We start from the raw sequence: 23001 nt of genomic DNA, 5'->3' as shown, positions 1-23001 counted from the left end.
AAACACATGGACATTCAATCTCCAAAACCCACAGAGAGAGAGAGAGAGAGAGAGAGAGAGAGAGAGAGAGAGAGAGAGAGAGAGCAGTGCCTGGAGCAGTGGGTCACTGGGTCTCGGCCAGGCGGGGGGGATGTTTTCCAACAGCTAGCCCCCCAGCCCCCCAGAACTGAGTGATCCCCGCTGGGGGAGCCTGTCAGTGTTCTGAGCCCACAGACCTGCTTGTTTGTGTGAAGGCTCAATTTAATTGAGCTCAGGCCCTGGGCAGGAGGCCAGGCTCTGGAAGACACGGGTCCAGGGGGGGGGGGGGGAGGCTGACCACGAAAAACTGACTCAGCAGAATCCTGCCCACTGCTCCTCCTCCGTTCATGAAATTGATTTGCATCACATTTAGGGATGGGAAGATATGAAAATTTCATATAACGATTATTGTGACAAAAGAAATCGGATTTACGATATTATCGCGATAATCAAAATCCATTATCCTGGGGTGGAACATTTGCCAAAAAATAGCAGATCTACAAGCGTCTACAACACGATGCGTTGTGAGCTTGTAGATCAGCTATTTTTTTGGCAAAGACATTTGTGAAAAAAAAATACTTTATCAAGTACGTATATTATAAGTACCTTTTACCAATTATAGAGGGTTTAAGTGGTACCAGATATGCAGCCCGGCAAATAAAAGGTGAATTGATCCCAGTGCATGACGGAGGACGATATCACGATAAATTAAATCTCCATGATACGATTATCGTGTGTGTTTTTTATCACGATAAACGATAATATCGCTTATCGTCCCATCCCTAATCGCATTGCCTTTATCACCCATAAGTAGTTTCTGTAACAGTTTTTTTTTATGTTATTTTTATGTGAGATCATATCAGGTGCACGGCTTTATGTGATTGATGGCTTATGCTTTTCATGAGGATGGTCTAAGTGCCACTGCGCTGGTGTGTGTTTATGTGTATTGTTGTGCGAGCCAAAAACTCCTCGGCTCCATGAGAGAGAGAGAGAGAGAGAGCCCAGCGGCAACAGAAGAAACCAGAGCAGAAAGCCTGCGTTCTGTCTTCAGCAAGCCTTTGTCTATATATCGTTGTTGTCAGGTGAAAACCTTGTACGTCCAAAACCGTTCGTTTTGCATTTATCATTTTAAAAATGATTTAAACTACTGCTTGTAGATCTGCTGTTTTCACTACTTTTGTGCGACGGCCTTGTATGACGAAGCAGGGCTTTACTTTGCGAAAGAACTTACAAACTTGGAGCTACGATGTTTCCACCCGACAACGACGATATTGTAGCGTAACAGAGATTTATAGCTGTGTGTTCGCTCGTTTAAAAGTATATTGATGACATCAGGCCAGGGTTCTCCTTGTGTGGGTGTTTGGCGGATTTATTAATATTTGCGGGAGATCTGACTGCCAGAATAGTCTCCATATTATGGGCATGTTATGTTTGTGTTTGAATTTATTTCTCTCTCTCTCTCTCTCTCTCTCTCTCTCTCTCTCTCTCTCTCTCTCTCTCTCTCCTAACTCCTAACTCTGATTTCTCACTGAGGATAGAATAGAACAAAATGCTGTCCTTATGGATATATGGCTTTGCTGTGAAGACAGAGTCGTGGATAATGAATTGATAAAAAAAAATAAGTTAGGCTTTAGACCACACAATTCTACCTAGGATACGAGTGCAATCATTAATATTGGAGAAGATCTGTAACATCAATATAGGCCTACCGGTACATATGAGGTGCTTTCTTTGTCAGATGTTTACCTCTCTCTTTCCTGTAAAAGCTGAGAGTTGGAATTTAAAATATTTCTAGCCCGTGTAATGAAGGAGATGCAAGCTATAGCTCAGGCTCATTAACCCTTAAGAGTACAGTTCATTAGAGCTGACACCTCCAAGGCCCCTGGGCTAGCCAGGCTGGTCTGCTGTTGACATCCGGAGCTGTGCGTGTGGGTATGTTGGTGTTTGTAGGAGAAGTGCTTTTGTGTGTGTGTGTGTGTGTGTGTGTGTGTGTGTGTGTGTGTGTGTGTGTGTGTGTGTGTGTGTGTGTGTGTGTGTGTGTGTGTGTGTGTGTGTTCCTGCGAATGACAGAGTAGATGTTTGCAATCTTGGGCCGAAACCAAAACCATCAACTGTTCATTGAGTGTGAGATGACAAAACACAGCAAGGATACATTAAGCATGCATGCACGCGCTCATGCACGCGCACACACACACACACACACACACACACGCACACACACACACACACACACACACACACACACACACACACACACACACACACACACACACACACACACACACACACACACACACACACACACGCACACACACACACACACACACACACACACACACACACACACACACACACACACAGTGGCATAATGTGCAGCCCCCGACTCCTCTACATGGCAGTGGTTCTCAACCTCCAACACCCCCCATTCAATTTAGTTAGACTCCTTTAGTTAGTTCCACAGATAAATACTGTATATCGTCACTGTCGGGCAGAAACCTCGTAAGTTTCCAAGTTTCAAATGTGTACATTTTTTCGCAAAGCGAAGCCCTGCTTCATCATACAAGTCCGTCGCACAAAAGTAGTGAAAACAGCAGGTCTACAAGCACACAACGCCTCGCACCGCGAGGCGTTGTGTGCTTGTAGATCGGCTGTTTTCACTAGTTTAAAATCATTTTTAAAATGATAAATACAAAACAAACGGTTTTGGACATACAAGGTTTCCATCCGACAACGACAATATAACAGCCAAGTACCTATTTTACTGTGTCGTATTTTTTGTTGCATATTAATAATGCCTCTCCTCTCATCTCCTCTCCTCCCCTCCAGGTTTGTGTCCTGACTGGGAGACGTGGGACCCCAGTCAGCCTGTGGAGAATGCCAGGGAGGCCATGCAGCAGGCTGACGATTGGCTCGGCGTGCCACAGGTAAGACGACAGTAGTTTGTTGTACGATGGAGTTAACCCATTAATAAGACCAGGAACTTATTTTACGTGTTATTATTTATTAACTTTTAAAAAATAGCAGATATACAAGGTCACAGTGCCGCGCTGTGAGCTTGCACATCTGCTATTTTTGTCTTTGAATATTTTGACCTGATTCTATAAGTGTCTTCTAAATCCTTCCAAGGTTTTTTGAAAAATCTATGTTTCTATGTCAGTGGTGCTCAAACTTTTTCATGTGAAGGACCCCCAAAATGATATGTATTTGGCCACGTACCCCATCTCAAAATATTTTGTTCCAGGGACCCCCAGAAGCAACATTTGAGTTACAAATGTTCATACAGTAGAAAGGCAGAGTGCAGTAACTACGTTTTTTAAAGGGGTTAATTGCTGACACACACACACACACACACACACACACACACACACACACACACACACACACACACACACACACACACACACACACACACACACACACACACACACGTACACACTCACACACACAAAAACACACAGACATGTGTCATGTCAAATTCCTTGTATGTAAACATACCTAGCCAATGAACAGATTCTGAATGTGATTTATATTTTACAAGGCCATGCAAAACATTGCTGTCTTTGTTTCACATTGTGGGCAAAGGAATTTTCCTATTTAATGAAGCCACATTAAAACACAGACCTCACCAACAAATAAAGAATAAAGAATCAAGTTAAGCTAAAAGTACGGCCAAAAGCTCGTTTAGAGACCCATTAGGTATGCTGAATATGTGGAATGCAGGGCTTTTTTATGACAGACTTTTATGTATTGTTTTGGGACTGCGTTTGGCTGGTCCTGTGCTGAGATAGGGGTCCGGTGGGCTTAATTGGAAAGAGTTTGTGCACTTTGGAATAGGGTACGGTTATATTCATCTAAGCCACATCCAGAAGCAACAGAGCATGCTGATGTCACACCCTCTGTCCTCCTGCCCAGCTATATAGACATCATTAGCAGCTGCAGAACAATACATCGTGCACAGGATACGTGCGTGAGCGCGTGTTCACTCCCTAATTAGTGTATGAATATTAGGGATGGGACGATATGAAAATTTCATATCACGGTTATTTTGACAAAATAAATCGCGATTTACGATATTATCGCGATAATCAAAATCCATTATCCTGGGGGCGGAACATTTGCCAAAAAATAGCCGATCTACAAGCTCACAACGCGTCGTGCTGCGACGCGTTGTGAGCTTGTAGATCAGCTATTTTTTGGCAAAGACATTTGATAGAGAGTGGAAAAAAGACTGTATCAAGTATGTATATTATAAGTACCTTTTACCAATTATAGAGGGTTTAAGTGGTACCAGATATGCAGCTCTGCAAATAAAAGGTGAATTGATCCCAGTGCATGATGGAGAACGATATCACGATAAATACAATCTCTGTGATACGATTATCGTGAGTGTTTTTTATCACGATAAACGATAATATCGCTTATCGTCTCACCCCCAATGAATATCCATGGCTGTCCTGTGTGCTTCATCATGTAAAGTCATTCTCATTTCAGGGCCAAACGTCCGCATGCATAGTTAGAAATAACTGCTGAAAAACCTCTCCATAGAGTATAGAAATCTGCTTCGGATTATTATTTGAGAGGGTGAGAAGGAGAGTAAGGAGATAACATGGAAGAATAAAATAACAAGAGAGATTTGTTAAGACCGCAGCAGGCCTTGACTGGCCCTATAATCTTTTTTCTCAGGCAGTTTTTATTAAATGTATTCATGTGTTTGTGAGAGTTGGGTGGAGTAGCTGAGGCTTAATGCTCGTTTGCTCGTTTGCAGTGCGGTCTGTGTGTGTGTGTGTGTGTGTGTGTGTGTGTGTGTGTGTGTGTGTGTGTGTGTGTGTGTGTGTGTGTGTGTGTGTGTGTGTGTGTGTGTGTGTGTGTGTGTTTTATTAATTCTGGATAAAAGTCAAAAAGCCATGCTGGTCTGAATGTTCTGCGGCTTTTAATTGGAGGTCGACCAGTACTTTGGAGCAGGACAAGGCGATAGTTGATGGCTCGGTTCAAAAACAAGACACTATCAGAAATGAACAATCTTTGACTTATAGAAACTGAATGACTGTTGAACTGAACATATGAATCAAAGTAATAAATACCGTACATATAGACATACATCTGGATCACTGAACAATGAGGTGAATACACAATGCATTAAATGCTGTATTTCTTCATGGAGTGGGGAATTGCTTTCTGGAGATAAGAAATAACGATGAATAAATAAATCTGAGGTAGTCTAAATTGAAAAACCGTGTGCCATTGCTCAACAAGGAAGAGCAGCAGTTACCTTCAATCTATAATGCATTATTAATGCCCTGCTATAATCAACAATCCTCTCATGATGTATTACAATTTATTATTGATTTATGAATACAACTTTAATCAAAATACAGCTAAATGTTCTTAAGTACAAAATCATGACACTACCTTGACTTCTTTGTGTATGAAGTCTCCATGGTTCTCTACCTGTGGGTCGGGGTCCCCAAATTATTTTGGGGGGTCCCCAGATGATTAACTTAATGTGCAACGTTGTTTACTCACTCACTCAACAGTAAACAAACCAACATAAAGTTTAAGTGTATATATTGTATCTGCACATTTCTAAAGTGACAATTTAAGGACTTTTTAATACCTCTAAAATGACAAATTAAACATTGGCCAAATTGTCAAATATTAGAGGCAGACATTGTGAAAATAGCCGATCTACATGCTCACAACGCCTCGCATTGCATGTAGATCGGCTATTTTCACAATGGAACTGTGTTATACAAAATGTAATACCTCAACTCTTAGTGCTCGTAGGGTGTGGGGTCCCAGTAGAAATATAATTATTTTGGGGGTCGCGGCCTGAAAAGGTTGAGAACCACTGATGTAGGCTGTACGTGACTGATGAAGGCTCTGCACTCACTGGCCACTATCCACTTGTGTAAAGTAACTAAGTACAATTACTCAAGTACTGTACTTTTTAAGGTACTACAATTTTGACGTATGTTTACTTTACTGGAGTATTTTTATGTTACTTTTACTTCTACTCCACAACATCTCAGAGGCAAATATTGTACTTTCACTCCACTACAATTATTTTTAAACTTTAGTTACTTTGTAGATTTTTATTATTATTACAAAACATACACAACCACTTCAGCCCTATTTACATTTTGGCCATTTGAAAATAGCCGATCTACAAGCTCACAATGTGTTGCGATGCGACACATTGTAGATCTGCTATTTTCGAAAGATTTCTTAATTTTAATATTTCATACATTCTGCATAATGAGTACTTTCTACTTTTGGTACCAATACTTTTGTACTTTTATTCAAGTAAATTGATGTACTTTTTCCCCCACTGATCACAGCCAAGTCCTGTCCTATCAAAGACGCTCACGATGAATTGGTCAACCTTTACTTTTATCTGGGTAATAGGTTATAGCCAGGATGAATTTGACAAGCCAGCATCAGGCAGCACCTATTTAGTCGTGTCAAATGCCAGTGTGGGCTATTTCCAGGCATGCGCCCATGGTCCTGGGTTAAAATTAGCGTACCCAAAACTCATGGCTGACAGCATGTACAATGAAAGCATAGAAGAATGACTCAGGCAAAGTGTGCGATGAGAAAAGAGAGAGGGAAACAGCAGTTCTCTATCGTATCGAGACCACCCAACATATTTCATATGTAAGGGGGAATGACTAGGGTGACCAGACGTCCCGTTTTACCCGGGACAGTCCCGTTTTCAAGCTGCGTGTCCCGGTGTCCCGACAAATATCTCTAAAACACTAATATGTCCCGGTTTTCAACATTCACTACAAAATTGTCCCGGTTTTCGCCAGAATTAAAATAATAGTAGCCGTTTTCAGTGTTTGCATAGACATTTATCATGTTCTTTTCATGAAAACATGCTCACCTAACCAATCAGAAAAAAAGAACAAATTCATTGCGTGTCTGAATTCAACACTGAGCCTGTTTGTCAATCACTCACTGCCTGTTTGCAACCCTGCGGTGCGTGTGTGCGCGTGCACGAACGTTAGAGAATGGGCACGCGCGTGCGCGGTAACGTGCGCATTGCTTTTAGGGTCCCAGTTTTAGGCAACAGTGTTTTGCGTCCCGGTTTGAGTGGCTGAAAATATGGTCACCCTAGGAATGACCCCACAAATATGTTGTTGGGTGGAGAGATAGTCTCTTCAAGCGAACAAAGGTTACAACATAACCGATAGACCCAAAACAATAACAATAAATAAATAAACCACAACTTCCAATGAGATGTACATTTCTGCACACGCTCAGAAGTGGCTTGGGTGGGAGGGGTGTGAGGAGTTTCTGCACATGCTCAGTAGGACTGTAGGGGAGGTGTGAACCTCTGGTTATTTTGACGCAGTGACGGCATGTACACAGATTTGTTTCCTGGCGTACTCTTTAGCCCTCGTATACCACAGCCATCAACAGGAAACACATCGTTTTGGGCACAGCACAATTAGCTCGCGCTTTTGAAGCAGTTTCCGCGTGCCCCACCACATTACTTTGACATTTATAAAAGCAAACAAATGTCACCATTAGTTGGTGACATTTAATTTAAAGAGACTATGAAAATAAAAAACCTCGGATTTCCCACAAAAGAGGCTCAATGTTTTATGTGTTTGTAGTCTGTACTTAGCGTTGTGTTCCTTCCAATCTGATGCAACATATTGACAAACTCTGCTTTTATGTTGTTTTAATTTGATGTCCATTTTCCATTTATTTTTTGTTGCTTTTATTGATAGGGATAGACAGTAGGCTGACAGGAAATGGGGGAGAGAGATGGGGAGTGACATGCAGCAAAGGCTCGAAGCCGTTAAACGCTGTCAGGCTGCACCAGCGGCCCAGGGCAGGCCCTCAAAATCACCTTTAATTTATGGTTCTTTCTTTTCTCAATTTCGATCAAGGCTACTTGAATTACACACAGACAGAGTATCTCTTTCCATGTTTGTATTAATTAAAGTCCCTTCCTTGTTGACCCATGCAGAGACGCTTCAGACTTATTTTTATTACGTCTTCCTCCTCTGACCTTGCGTTTCCTCTTCCTGTCTTGTTGTTCATAGGTTATTGCCCCGGAGGAGATTGTGGACCCCAATGTGGACGAGCATTCTGTCATGACTTATCTGTCCCAGTTCCCCAAAGCCAAGCTCAAACCTGGAGCTCCGCTGCGTGCCAAGACGCTGCATCCCAAAATGGCCAAGGCCTACGGACCAGGTGAGGCAAACATCATGCCTGTCAAACCAGTGTTCATTTCGTCAACTAAAACTAAGACGAAAAATGTTCGTCGACTACCTTTTTTTCACTGATGAAAGCCAAATAAAAACGATATAAAAACGTATAGCTCAGTTTTAAAATAGGTTGATGATTAAAACTATGAGTAAATATATTGGCAATTTCGTCAACAAATACAAACTAGACTACACTGTTATGGAAGGACTAGTGGAGAAGAGGTCCAGTTGAACTAAAAGACAATTCATTATATGATTGGTTGTTCTACATCTCAAAACGCATCGCGCTGCGATGCGTTGTGATCTTTAGATCAGCTATTTTCAGCATGCAACCAAGTGTAAAATCTGCCATTACGACGCCATCAAGGCCTGCCAAAATAGATTTTGGTCAACAAAATCAACTGTACATTTAGTTTTTGGATATTTAGTCGACAAAAACTATACTAAAACTAAAACTTTTTCAATTGACTAAAATATGACTAAAACTAAATTACTTAAAAAACTTCAAAAATCAGAGTCCCTAGCTTTGTATGGTAACATCTCTGGGCTTCCCTTATTTTCCCTGGTCAGGAATTGAGCCGAGGGGCAACATGGTGCTGAAGCCTGCAGAGTTCTTGGTGGAGACAGTGGAGGCTGGTCTTGGCGAGATTCTGGTCTACATAGAGGACCCTGAGGGACACACGGAAGAGGTGAGAACGTCCATTTTTGTTTCATGTATGTATTTATTTTTATAGATTATTAGAAAGTAGCCTGGGATCAATATCATTTTGGGATCTCTGGTGGTTTCTGATCCGGTCGGGGGAGCTGAAATAACTTTAAATCGTATTCATGCCTAACTAACACAGTAACTGTGTTTGCTCTTACAGGCCAGAGTGATCCCCAACAACGACAAGAAAAGAACCTATTCAGTTGTCTACCTGCCCAAAGTGGAGGGTTTGCACCAAGTGAAGGTGCTGTTTGCTGGACAGGACATTGACAGAAGTCCCTTTGCGGTGAATGTGTCCAAGGCACTGGGAGACTCTAACAAGGTCCAGGCCAGGGGCCCGGGACTGGAGCCCGTGGGCAACATGGCAAACAAACCCACTTATTTTGACATCTACACTGCTGGTACGTCTATTCTCTATTAGGGATCTGAAAACATTTTGATTCGTGTAGTCATCTATTAGCAGTGGTGTAAAGTAACTAAGTACATTTACTTAAGTACTGTAAGCTTTTTTGAGGTATTTGTACTTTACTTGAGTATTTACGATTTCCCATGCTTTTACTTCTACTCCACTACATCTCGGATCCAAATATTGTACTTTTACTCCACCACAATTATTTGAAAACTTTAGTTACTAGTTACTTTGTAGATATAAATTATAATATTATAAAACATCAATAAACCACTTGAGCCCTATTTTATACCTTGGCTATTTGAAAATAGCCGATCGCGTTGTGAGCTTGTAGATCTGCTATTTTTAAACATTTTGTACTTTTACTTTTGGTACTTTAAGTACATTTTAATGCCAATACTTTAGTACTTTTACTCAAGTACTTTTGCATTGCAGTATTGATAAAGTAAAAACTTTGAGTACTTTTTCCACCACTGTCTATTAGTGGGGAATGAGATCTAGGCACAGCAGCCATATTGGAAAAAAAAACTTCAGGCCCCTTCCTTACTTCCTTCACAGGTGTTACCAATGATACTAATGAAGACTCTGTTCCATTCTGGTCAAACAGATTCAGGCTGCTGATATTGTGCATGTTGGCTCGCTGGAAACAATCCATTGGGTCTCAAAAGTGTGTTCCTGGGAACCTCATGGTTTCTTGAGAGGGTTTCAAATAGCCCCTTACGGGTGTGTAACTCTGAGGGTGTACGAATGGACCCAAATGAACAGTTATGGGTCCATATTGGGCCCATTTGTACCCCCATAACGCTCTCAGAGTTACGGGTGTCCTTGAAATGAAAACCTTTGAGAACCACTGTGCTGTACTACTGTAAATGGAACAGAGCCTTCATTAGCATCATTGGTAAACACCTGTGAAGGAAGTAAAGAAGAGGCCCAATTTATTTCCAATATGGCTGCTGTGCAGTGTGCATAGATCAAGGCAGAATCTACCTTACTAGTGTAATCAACCATATAACCTTATGTGTAATCAACCAACTGTTGATTGAACACACTGCTTCATCCACCTGGTACTGAGCTATTTTAAAAATATTTGCTTTAGTTTTTCTGTCCTGTCAGGATTGAGTTAACCAATGAGTGACCAGCTTAACTGTGCAATCACCAGCACCATGTTGTGTGTTAAGCTGGTCACTGTTTTACCCCTAACTTGTTCCTGTCGTGATTTGCAAAACTGGCATACCCGAAAGCAGAACACATCCAAGTCCAAGTGAGTTTGTTTAAAAACAAAGGAAGAGAAATCATTGTTCAGCACTTTGGCCAACATTTGTTGTTTTTAAATGTATAACTAAATTGACTTGAGTCTTTAATGGAAAAGTATCTTATGAATAAAAAGTGGAATAACACACTGAGTCTCTCTCTGTGTCGCAGGCGCTGGTGCTGGAGACGTGGGTGTGGTTATAGTGGACTCTCATGGCAGGAGGGACACGGTAGAGATCGTTCTAGAGAATAAGGGGGACAGCATTTTCCGTTGCACCTACGCTCCCGTTCTGGAGGGGCCTCACACCATCCACGTCACGTTCGCAGGCCAGCAGATTCCCAGGAGCCCTTTCACCGTCCACATTTCTGAGGGTAGGTCGACATTCTACAGGTGTTCACGCAGACTAGACGCAACACTTCCAATTTCAGGTTATGTATAACAAACCAAGAGCATTGTTAATACTGGCAAACCTTTGATTTGCACATTACCCATACTGCCCTTCAAAGCCGAAGTGCAGTAACTATGTTTTTGGACACACTGACTTACGTATTTGTTTATCCCAAATAGCCTTCGTGATTTTGGTGGATAAACAATTACCTCAAGAACAGATACAGTATACAATCAGTGTAATATCACTTAAATGGCGATATCTCTTTTGGCTGACCAGTTGAAACACTTTTAAACCAACATTTTCTTTCAAATTGTTGTTCGTAGTTACTGCACTTGGCTTTGTAGGGCAGAATAGTTATCTCATGAATCCCTCTTCCATCTCCCCTCTCTCTAATCAGAGCCATGTACTGAATTCTAATTTCCAGACTAAAACTAAAAGGTTTCTTGATTTCCATGACAGTCTAGGTGTGGGTTTGCGGCCTCCAGTACAGTATGTCTGGGGCCAGACCTGGTCTCATCATCATCATCATCGTCGTCCCGATGGCTTCTCTGAGCGGTGGTTTTGGCTGAAGCTGTATGCTCTTCTCTCATGGTTTTGGGCTGGGGTTGCTCCCCTGGTCTTGGTGGTCTTGGTGGTGTAATGGGAAACGGTGGGGGGTTGCTTCCCTTGTACTCTGCTCCTGTCTCCTGATTGTTGTTCCCTCCGACAGCTACACACAGAGGCCTGCCTCCTGGCTCTCCGGTGCCGATAGTCCCCCAGTCCATACGCACCCCACCCTCAGACAAGAGCAGGAGAGCCCCCCCTCCAACGCCGCCCAAACCCAGGCGACCAAGTTAGTACAGAGGCAGGCGAGAGACGGGAGGGAGGTTTCACTTTGGACGGAGCCCGCTTGCAACTGGCCTGGTCCCCTCCTACCTTGACTCAAAAAACCATACCCTCTCCCCCCTTGCCTCTGGCCACCTTCCAAAATGGCTTTCCCAGCTTCATAGCATGCGCCAGTGCTTAGCCTCTCGGTGGCCTCCTGCTCCTGTTCAACCCTAGACAGAGAATGTGTGTGTGTGTGTGTGTGTGTGTGTGTGTGTGTGTGTGTGTGCGTGTGCGTGTGCGTGTGCGTGTGTGCGTGTGTTCGTGTGTGCGTTAGACAAGCAGGCGTCTTAACATGTTGGAGGCAGCACCAACCTGCTTCCGTATTGTCTTTTTGGGTGGGTTTGAATGGTCACTTTTACAATCGCTCATGACACGGATCAGTTGCACCAATCAAACCACTCGTCAATTGACGTGAAAACAGAGAGTTTGGCTTTCCAACAGTTAATGCACATGCCTGAGTGTTAGTTAAACTCATAATTTTTCTTGTAATAGCCTGGCTAACATGACTCTGGTCCACATCCAGAGTCTGGGTCTTATCAGAATGGTACACATAATGAAAGTGCTGTTTCCACGGGGTCCTGCTCAATTGTTGGATATCCCCATCTTAAATCTAACAAATCACATCTAATATTATATTTTGCCTCGCGAGATCGTACTGTCACATGTTATTCATCTATCTTTAACCTTATGTTCGTATAATTGGTCCTTACTAATGCTTATTGTAAGCTTGTACCATTTCTGTGTTATAATACACATTTAGGTTTAAAAAATAAAAGAAAGGTTAACTCACGCTGCGTCTCAGAGGTGGGCTGGTTGGTTAGTTTGGAAATCGGTGGGGATTCCAAACTAATGGAAAGTACAGGCTTTCTATTCTTGGGAGGTTTGCGTTATTTCAGATTGGCTATTTTTAGCGTACAGTAGCATAAATGCAACACCAGCTCACAACGAAGAATAGATAAAGCTTAAGGCTATTAGTCTCCTGTTTGCTTTTCCGGTATCTCTAGTGGAGGCTTTAAGTGAATGAAAGGTGAAGGGCATTGTGCATTAAAATATGACAACAAATCAAAGTATGTGTGCAGTGGTTGCTGGTTGAGCAAATCTATGTAAAACTAACGGAGGCTACCCATCACATGATCCAGCTCACTGAGGCATCTTTACACTTTTAAGTGTTAAATTAACTTTCAGGATTTTACTGTGTATATACAGTAGTATTGTATTAATTCTACTTTTATATGATAAAGAACTAATACATATTAACACCTTAAAGGGGAAGACCACCCATTTTCAATATTGAACTATGTCATTAATATACCTTAGAGGAGTTGTGTGGAAATAAAAAAAAATGTTCCCCCTCTTCTGTGTTGCCTAGAACTGGAGGATTGATTTTGGGGTTTGTATTGCAAATCACAATGTGATGACATCACACCGTTGTACTTTACAATACAAACCCCAAAATCAATCCTCCAGTTCTAGGCAACACAGAAGAGGGGGAACTTTTTTTTTAATTTCCACACAACTCCTCCAAGGTATATTAATGACATTGTTCAATATTGAAAATGGGTGGTCTTCCCCTTTAACATAATGTAATAAGTATAACAGAAATGCAAATAAACTGTTTACGTTTTTAACATCAGTTGCAGAGTATTGCGTAGAGAGTAATCGAGTGAATAACCTTTCTTAAATTTGCCTCAAAATTGAGGACGACAGAGTCTCTAGATCTCTGTCTGCCTATTGTTGAGAGCGAATGTCACCGTGACCCTTCAGGTGTGTGTGTGTGTTTGTGTGTATGTGTGCTACACCCTTGAGCCTTCATTATAATCATCGTCATTGTCATCATCATCACCACGGTAATTTGTTTCATGTTTGTACCCTTCATAGCTTCCTTCTGCAGACCAAAGCAGTAATCCTCTGGCTAACCCTAACCCTCTGTGTCAAGTCACCATTATACCGTTTATTAACAACTCTTGAATGAGTCATATCGTCAGATTACACTATATCGAATTGGGTGCAAAACAAGAATATATCATTTTTACCTGTTCATGCTCAGCATCCCTGTTGAGTTTTTTGACGATTTCACTGGAACGACGCTATTGCTTTCATGTGGTGTGTTTGTTCTTCCTCATTTTTCACTCTTCAAGCCCCGAAGCAAAAACATCCAACTTGCTGTTTGTGTCAGCGTGTTCTCCAATAAGATAACGGCTGTGTTTTCATTTCTGTGTCATATCCACCTCTCCTGCTGCTTCTACCTAGCAGCCATGACAAACTGTGCTTCTCCCGGCGCTGTTCAGCCCACTAACAGTGAAACTTCTGCATTAGTGACAGTTTGTGTGTTTGTGTTTGTTTGTATGTGTGCGTGAGTGAGTGAGTGAGTGAGTGAGTGAGTGAGTAGAGTGTGTGCGTGTGTGCGTGCGTGCGTGCGTGCGTGCGTGCGTGTGTGTATGTGTGTGTGTGTGTGTGTGTGTGTGTGTGTGTGTGTGTGTGGGTGGGTGTGGGTGTCTGTGTACTATTCCTTACCCTCCATCTGCTAGTCTAAACAACTCTCCCTTTCTCTTCTCGATGGGTCCGTAGCCTGCAACCCCAATGTATGCAGGGCGTCAGGGAGAGGCCTCCAGCCCAAGGGGGTGAGAGTGAAAGAGGTGGCCGACTTCAAGGTCTTCACCAAGGGAGCAGGCAGTGGAGAACTCAAGATCACAGTGAAGGGACCAAGTGAGTTGTCAACCATTAAGCCTGTATGAACGCACGTTTCTCACAGATAAAATCCCCAGTCATAATTCAAATCTGGGAGTCCGTCATTTGTACACTCTCAGATTTACATTCTGTAACAAAATGTAAGTAATAATCCAACAGCGCTTGTGCTTTATCTAAACCAGACAGACAGTCTATGAGTTGCTGCCTGGTAGTCAATGCTGCACACAATCTCTGTGATTGTTAGAAAAATAATACGTAACAATATTAAAGCCAAACAAACTGTGCATTTTATGAAATGTGTGCTGTATATTTAAGAATGTTTTGGGTCATTCGAATCGTTTCAGAGGGTTTGGAGGAGCCAGTGAAGGTGCGTGAGGTGGGAGACAGCCTGTATGAATGTGACTACTACCCCATCCTGGCGGGCAAATACACTATTAACATCACCTGGGGCGGACACAGCATCCCACGCAGGTGAGACCCTCTCCTCATTCTCCTGTCATTCCTTCATTACTATAATCTCTAACATTTAACATCAGAATTCACCTTAAACGGATAGATCACCCAAAACATTTAGTTTTCAAATCAATTACTCACCCCATGGAGACTTGAATTTATGGATATTCTTTTGTTTGTGTCGCATTCCTAAGTCAATAATTTGATGACCAGCAGTGGTTCTGGATTGGTTATGCAGTGGTTATGGAGACACAAAGCGCCTCATTTGTTCCCTATGGAGACACAAAGAGTCTCCTCAAATTATTGGCTTAGAAATGCGAAAACAAACTAAATCATGTTGATGAATTCAAGTCTGCATGGGGTGAGTAATCGATAGAAAAGGTTCACTTTGCGGGTGAACTATAAATTTAAATGGAATCGGAGTGGAATGGTCCCCTGGCTATGTTCCCTTAACACGCATTTCATCTACCCAGTACAGATTCACCTTATTCATCAAGGCAACAGGGAAGATTTTGTAATCTCAAAAATCTAAATCTATATAGCTACTAATTGTTGTCTACTTTGTTATTTGCCAGTTGTTTGTTGCAAGCTAGCCAAGCCAAATTAATGTTACTCATATCTGTACTGTTTGACCATCCTATGCTGTGTCGTTGATCTGTGCCACCATGTTTGAGTCAAGCATTCCCTAGCAGATGTTTAGTCACAGTTTGTGTTTATAAGGATATCCGTGCAGTAACTGGGCAAATAGAGCTGGCAGAATTAGACACACACAGTTAAAACAGTAAAATCATATTAAATGCTTATGTCCATATGCTGCTGATATTTCATATCAAGATAAAGTCAATATTGCACATGATATTAAAGTGCCAGGTGCAGAGCTCTCAGCTCTCTTGACGGTTACAGTGGTGTTGGCCAACCAGGAAAAGTCCTCAGATATGAGTACCCACCGGAAAGTAAAGGTCAGCACCCTCGCCACACATGCTCCGTTTATGTAGAACAGGGACGGCTTTGCAGCACGTTTCTTCCTGAAGTCCAGAATAATCTCCTTGGTCTTCGTGGTTATTTACAGAGCACTGGTCTGTCAAGTCTCTGTATGCTGACTCATCCCTTCCCTGAGATTAGCCAACTGATGGTTGTGTCATCAGCAAATTGATGAGTGGTATGGTGTACACAAGTTATGAGTTTATGAGGAGTGGAGGAGCGGACTTAGCACACTACCTTGAGGCACGCCAGAGTGATGGAGGGGGGGATCCTGGAGCCGATTGACTCGCTGTGGCGATTCGTGAGAATGTCCTTGACCCGTGCGCAATTCACCCTTTGTCAGCCTTCTGGTTGGTCCCTGACTGACCAACCAGCAGGCTCTATCTGCCTTGTCCCACCCTGGTTCCGCCTTTTTGATGTTGAATTTGCTAAAACGTAATTTTTGTAGAAATAAAAACATTTAAAAACATGCTGAGTCACTATATTGCCACTGCGCAGCTCCATTTGACTGAAACCAAGTTTTAAATTAGAATTGAACACACAGAATAACAATACGAAGCAATTGAATTAGAATGGTAGTGGATGGAGTGTCCCACCGAATGTCCCACCAAGACACTGCAACCAATGGGTGTGAAGAGGGATGGGACAATGGGTGGGACTTGACAAAGGGTGAATTGGAGGAGGAGAGACCTTAATCAAGCAGCTTGGCAATTAAAATGTCCGGAACTTGTCGTAAATCAATATCAGGGAGACTATTGTAGAGCCTCACTCTTTGTTTTCCTGCAGTCCATTTGAGGTGATGGTGGGCGAGGAAGCCGGGCCTCAGAAGGTGAGGGCCTGGGGCCCCGGACTGGAGACTGGCATGGTGGGGAAGAGCGCCGACTTTGTAGTGGAGGCAATCGGCACGGAGGTGGGAACCCTGGGTAAGCATGGCGCCGTCACTGCCTGAGTCCCACACATGAACTTTGATTTGTTAGAACTTCCCCCCAAAAGGTTTCTGTGCGTCTTTCCACTGTGACAGAGACAGCCTACATGGATTCTTCTGAGGCTAATATACAGTCTGACACGCACGCACGCACGCACGCACGCACGCACGCACATACAATCTTTCTCTCTCTCTCTCTATCTATCTCTCTCTCTCTCTCTCTCTCTCTCTCTCTCTCTCTCTCTCTCCTACGTACATACTGTCTTCTAAAGGTCAGTTCAGTTTGATTGATATCAGTTGCAGCAATTATGCCCCATGTCAGTACAGTACGCTGCTTTCTTTCTGTACAAAAACACAAGACATTCAGCTAATGAGATGTACCATGCAGACTTCCATTACATGACATTGTCTTTAAGCTTAACAGAAGGTTGCACTGGGCTGTTTGCAGGTTTCTCCATTGAGGGCCCATCCCAGGCTAAGATCGAATGCGATGACAAGGGGGACGGGTCGTGCGACGTGCGATACTGGCCTACGGAGGCTGGCGACTATGCTGTGCACGTCATCTGTGACGACGAGGACATCAAGGACAGCCCCTTCATGGCCCACATCCTCCCCGCGGCCAATGACGTCTTCCCTGAGAAGGTTGGATTCTGCCACTTCGTGTCCTGTTTGAACGAGCTTACTCTCGTATCGTGTACACCGAGTCACCGACAGCACTTTTCCACTCAATGCTTCCACATTATCTTATGGCCATGTATCCCTGTTTTGTGTTTACTATCCTCTCGTTGTAGGTGAAATGTTATGGTCCAGGTCTGGAGCCCACCGGCTGCATTGTCAACAAGCCTGCCGATTTCACCATTGACACCAGTGGTGCTGGTAGAGGAGAACTGAGAATCTATGCCCAGGTATGAATGCAAACATCTCTTAGCTAGTAGTCCGGTTGACAAGCGTTATCCTGTCAAATAGCCGACATCTCTTTACTCTTTGAAAATAGCCTGAAAATATCTAGCTCTATCAAGCTCTGATCTGCTATTTTGTCTTTTAGTTCTACTGTATCTCTTCTCCACTTTAGTCACTCCCTAACATTGTAGTCTAGTTTTTATTTGTTGATGAAATTGTCAATATATTTAGTCTTAGTTTTAGTCATCATGACATGATGAAAAAATGTAGTCGACAAACATTTCACAGTTTTAGTCGACGAAATCAACACAGGGGAGTGCAGTACAAGTGAAGTGTGTATTTGTGCTCACCAACAGGACGCAGAGGGCTTCCCCATTGACATCCAGATCACGGACAACGACGACAGCACCTTCTTCTGTGTCTACATCCCCAGCAAGCCCATAAAGCACACCATCATCATCACGTGGGGCGAGGTCAACGTCCCCAACAGTCCCTTTAGGGTGAGGAGCACCGACATCGATCCATCCAATTACATAGTTCAGTCAGGAACTACGTGAATGAGGAATAGGAATACAATGTTTGCCTCTTTCTTACAGAATATTTGACAATTTGGTATATAAAAGGTCTTAAAAGTCTTTAAATTGTAACTTTAGAAATGTGAAGATACCCTGTGTACACTTATACTGTATGTTGGTTTGTTAACTGTTGAGTGAGAAAACAACATTTCACATTAAGCTAATCATCGCATGCATGGATTGTGTTGCATGCATTGTTCATTTGTTGTATTGTGTGTTTTATTGTGTGTTTGTTTGAAATTCTCAGGTGACCATCGGAGAGGGCAGCCACCCAGAGAATGTGAAGGTGTACGGTCCAGGGGTGGAGAAGGCAGGACTGAAGGCCAATGAGCCAACCTACTTCACTGTGGATTGTAGCGAAGCAGGACAAGGTTAGACTCGGGAGCTTTGCGCCGCGTTTTGAGCTTGTAGATCGACTATTTTCACTACTTCTTAAACATTTGTATTCTAATTTATGGAATTTCTTAGTTTTTCTTTGATTTCTTCATGAAATTACTGAAAGGAAATCATATAATTGTGTTTTAATTCATGAAACATTTGTCTTTTTTGGGAATGTTTATTAAATAATACATGTTTTGAAATAATAATAGTTAAAACAAAATCTAGGAAAGGGACCCATAAAAATGTGTCCGCGACCCACAAATGGGTCTCGACCCAGTGTTCGGGAAACAGTGAAATAGAAGACTAGTCCCATCTCTTTGTTAAAACATTAACAATTCCTACCTCCGCGCCTGTTCTCGTCAACCAGGCGACGTCAGCATTGGGATCAAGTGTGCCCCGGGCGTGGTGGGCCCGGCGGAGGCCGACATCGACTTTGACATCATCAAGAATGACAACGACACCTTCACGGTGAAGTACACGCCCCCAGGGCACGGCCGCTACACCATCATGGTCCTGTTTGCTGATCAGGTGAGAGACAGATGCTACGGCATGTCAGCTGCTTGGTGTACTCACAAGTTCACATCTGGCACATGAAACCTTTTGCTTTCTATATATATATATATATATACATACGGCATATATATATTTGTCCATATATACATACTGTACAGTATAGCAACATTACTTAGTTTACTTTTTGTTTGACACAGATGCTTTCCAGGTCTAAATGGGTTACAAATAAATTATGTATAATTGTAATAAGAAACAAATTAAAGTCGTCTTGAAAAATGTGTCGTACTATAACGTCTGATCTTTAAATAGGAGATCCCCGTCAGCCCCTTCAGAATCAAAGTGGACCCTTCCCACGATGCAGCTAAGGTCAGGGCAGAGGGGCCTGGTCTCAGCAAGACAGGTGAGTGATAACAGAACCCAACCACAAGATCTGAGTGAGATACGGTAACATATTTGTCATAGAGTAGACCAAATCTCAAAACTGGGCCTAAAAACACATGTCTGCCATAATAACCCTACAATCTGTGTCGGCTCAAAAGCTGAGCAGGCGGTCTCCAACGGAACCTCCTTTCAACAAATAGAATACAGTTAAACTGGGCGTTAAAGGCTCCGCTTCCGGGGCGCCCGCTGGCCTACTGGTCCAGGCGCATACCACTTTGGCATTGCCACATAGGCATGGATGCCTGGCGAATGTCAGACTCTGATCAAAAGGTGGTGGAGGCAGCTAAGCAGCAGCAGATCCGAAGCAGGCAGCAAGACAAGCAGAGCTATAGTGAATGCAAATCGTATTTAAAGGAGCCTCCCTTGTTAGAGCGTGAGCTCTGTTTGGAGTATGGCAGTGTGACGTAATGAGCAGCAGAGCTGTGAATGAGGAATAGGAGCTGACTGACAGCTGATAACAGCTGTGGCGGGCGAGACTCATGTGTACCGCATGAACTAACGCTATGCTTCATTTTTTTTTTTTTTTTTTTTTCAAGATTTGTTTGGGGGATTTTATGCCTTTATTGATAGGACAGTAGACCAGTAGACCCCAGGAAATGGGGATAGAGATGGGGAGTGACACGCAGCAAAGGTCGTCGGGATCGGGACTCGAACCCAGCGACACGCTGTCAGGCATCAGAGCCTATGTGGTGTGTGCCTTGACCGGTAGGCCAGCACATACCATGCTTAATTTTTTAACACAATGCATTTCCTGCGTAATCCTTCAAGGTGTGGAGGTCGGCAAACCAACCCACTTCACCATATACACCAAGGGAGCGGGCAAGGCCAAGCCTGAGGTGCACTTTACCGGAGCAGCTAAGGGAGAGGCCGTCAGAGACTTTGAAATCATCGACAACCATGACTACTCATACACCGTCCGCTACACTGCCATACAACAGGTAACTAAACCTTGTTTCTCGATTCCAGTCGCAAAGTACTACTGAGCACAGCTTGTTCTACAGTTGATTAATCAGTGTCAATAATTCTTTTTTCGTTGATTTTAGAGCCAATACCGCTCTGTGGTGGCTGTTCCTCAAGCCTGTTTGGCTGTCAGAAATGTGAAAACAAATTGATGGCATGGAAGGAAAACACTATTTAAACAAGTCTCTCTCTCTTTCTCTCTCTCTCTCTCCCTCTCTCTCTCAGGGAAGCATGTCTGTCACAGTGTGTCACGGGGGTGACCCGATTCCAAAGAGCCCCTTTAACATCACTGTGGCACCGCCCCTTGACCTCAACAAGGTCAAGATTCATGGTTTAAGCAACAGTGAGTATACGGCCTGGCACGTGCAAACCTCAGTTCACTGGGATATGTTTATTTATGGCGGCCAAAGGGGGAAAGACACAGCATTCATCAAGAAGATGAGTTTGACCTGTGCGTGCTCTCTGGGAAAACATCCATAATACTTGGCCTCTCTGACTGAAAGGTTCTATCAACGGGGCCAACACCGCATCCAACACTGCCAAGAAGTTGCTGGCTTGTGTTGATGTAGAATCACTGATTATCTATTTAACGTAATACGACAGGATTATTATGACCCGTAAATGCTCGACTGTCATAAATATGAATCTTCCCGGCAGGGTCATCGCCATGTTGGCTTGTGGTGGGCCTTTTTTAGTCAGAATGCAATTTTTGCCATGGACATACTAAATGAGTGGACAATAATATTATAAGGTGGTCCTTGCCAATAAAACACTTGTGAACCACTAGTACTAGTGGACTCCTAATGTGCCATAGTGTCATAGTAAATCAGTGTCACACATATTCTGAAGCAAACCTGGAGACTGACATTCAGTAACTGGGTCTTAAGATCAAAATAAGGATATTATAATGGTGTATAAAAACAAAAAATCCAAAATTTGCCACGGACAAGGCCAAGTCTTTGCCACGGACACATTTGTCTGTGTACAGACATATTGATGACCCCTGCCTCCCGGTAGGTTTGAGAAGACCAATGACTGACCACGTGTTGTATGTATTTGTCCACAGAGGTGGACGTGGGTAAGGATCAAGAGTTCACAATCAACACACGAGGCGCAGGGGGCCAAGGTAAACTGGACGTGAAGATCACGTCGCCCTCTCGTCGACCGATCCCCTGCAAGCTGGAGTCGGGCACCGCCAACGAGGTCCACACCGTGAAGTACATCCCCCCGGAGGAAGGGCCCTACAAAGTAGACATCTTCTACGATGGAAACCCCGTATCGGGAAGTCCATTCACTGTGGAAGGAGTCATGCCCCCAGACCCTTCAAAGGTAGTGCATACAGACAGAGTTATTCCAGCAGTTTAGTGTTCAGTTGTGAAATTGTCTACTGTATATTTCCAAATAATAGCCCGGGGGCAAATGGCCATCGGGCACCAAATACCCGCCCGTCAGACTCCTGGGCTACTATTTGGAAAAAATACCGTATGCTCCTCTCTCCATCTGGGTGTGTCCGTGTGAGTTTTGATCGCATAAAATGGCAAAAGGTGAGGCAGAATGCAAAATCTGCAAACGCACAACAAAATGGCCAGGCGGTATAAGTAATTGAAAATAGCAACAGAAGATAAATCACAAGTAAGGGGTCATACTGTATCATACTCCATACATCCTAACACCAACTTATGCATTGCTGCCTTGCTCAGGTGCGTGCGTATGGCCCAGGTCTCCAGGGAGGCGTGGTGGGTAAACCCGCCCCCTTCGCCATCGACACCAAGGGAGCGGGCACCGGCGGTCTGGGCCTGACGGTGGAAGGCCCCTGCGAGGCCAAGATCGAGTGCCAGGACAACGGCGACGGCTCCTGCTCGGTGTCCTACCTGCCCACCGAGCCCGGGGAGTACGCCATCAACATCCTCTTCGCCGACCAGCACATCCCCGGCTCGCCCTTCAAGGCGATGGTGCAGTCGGTGTTCGACCCCAGCAAGGTGACGGCCAGCGGGCCCGGCCTGGAGCGGGGCAAGGTGGACGAGACGGGCTCCTTCACGGTGGACTGCTCCAAGGCCGGCGAGGCCGAGCTCACCATCGAGATCATCTCGGATGCCGAGGCCAAGGCCGAGGTGCACGTGCAGAACAACGGCGACGGCACCTACTCCATCACCTACATCCCGCAGGTCCACGGCATGTACACCATCACCATCAAGTACGGGGGCCACGCCGTGCCCAAGTTCCCCGCCCGCGTGCAGGTGGAGCCCGCCGTGGACACCAGCGGGGTGAAGGTCTACGGCCCGGGAGTCGAGCCCAGAGGTGAGGTCATGATCGTGATTCGTG

The 23001-nt window shown here is 43.8% G+C and overlaps 1 protein-coding gene across 1 annotated transcript in view; it reads left to right on the top strand.

Annotated features, from left to right (window-relative positions):
* The window catches only part of flncb (filamin C, gamma b (actin binding protein 280)), a gene marked incomplete at its 5' end in the record, with an annotated part of 81964 nt that overhangs the window by 30046 nt on the left and 28917 nt on the right, over positions 1-23001 (top strand). The window contains 18 exons of the mRNA XM_080754302.1: positions 2845-2942; positions 8073-8223; positions 8808-8926; positions 9104-9344; positions 10775-10975; positions 14431-14568; positions 14895-15021; positions 16771-16907; positions 17358-17551; positions 17701-17814; positions 18166-18309; positions 18632-18755; positions 19133-19293; positions 19588-19678; positions 20488-20657; positions 20905-21022; positions 21746-22008; positions 22380-22977. Of these exons, the coding sequence (XP_080610428.1) occupies positions 2845-2942; positions 8073-8223; positions 8808-8926; positions 9104-9344; positions 10775-10975; positions 14431-14568; positions 14895-15021; positions 16771-16907; positions 17358-17551; positions 17701-17814; positions 18166-18309; positions 18632-18755; positions 19133-19293; positions 19588-19678; positions 20488-20657; positions 20905-21022; positions 21746-22008; positions 22380-22977 (3189 nt within the window). The remainder of the gene's footprint in view (positions 1-2844; positions 2943-8072; positions 8224-8807; positions 8927-9103; positions 9345-10774; positions 10976-14430; positions 14569-14894; positions 15022-16770; positions 16908-17357; positions 17552-17700; positions 17815-18165; positions 18310-18631; positions 18756-19132; positions 19294-19587; positions 19679-20487; positions 20658-20904; positions 21023-21745; positions 22009-22379; positions 22978-23001) is intronic.

This window comes from Nannobrachium achirus, assembly GCF_963921795.1.
Source record: "Nannobrachium achirus genome assembly, chromosome: 23".
NCBI lineage: Eukaryota > Metazoa > Chordata > Actinopteri > Myctophiformes > Myctophidae > Nannobrachium > Nannobrachium achirus.
This window is presented reverse-complemented; position numbering and strand designations above follow the sequence as displayed.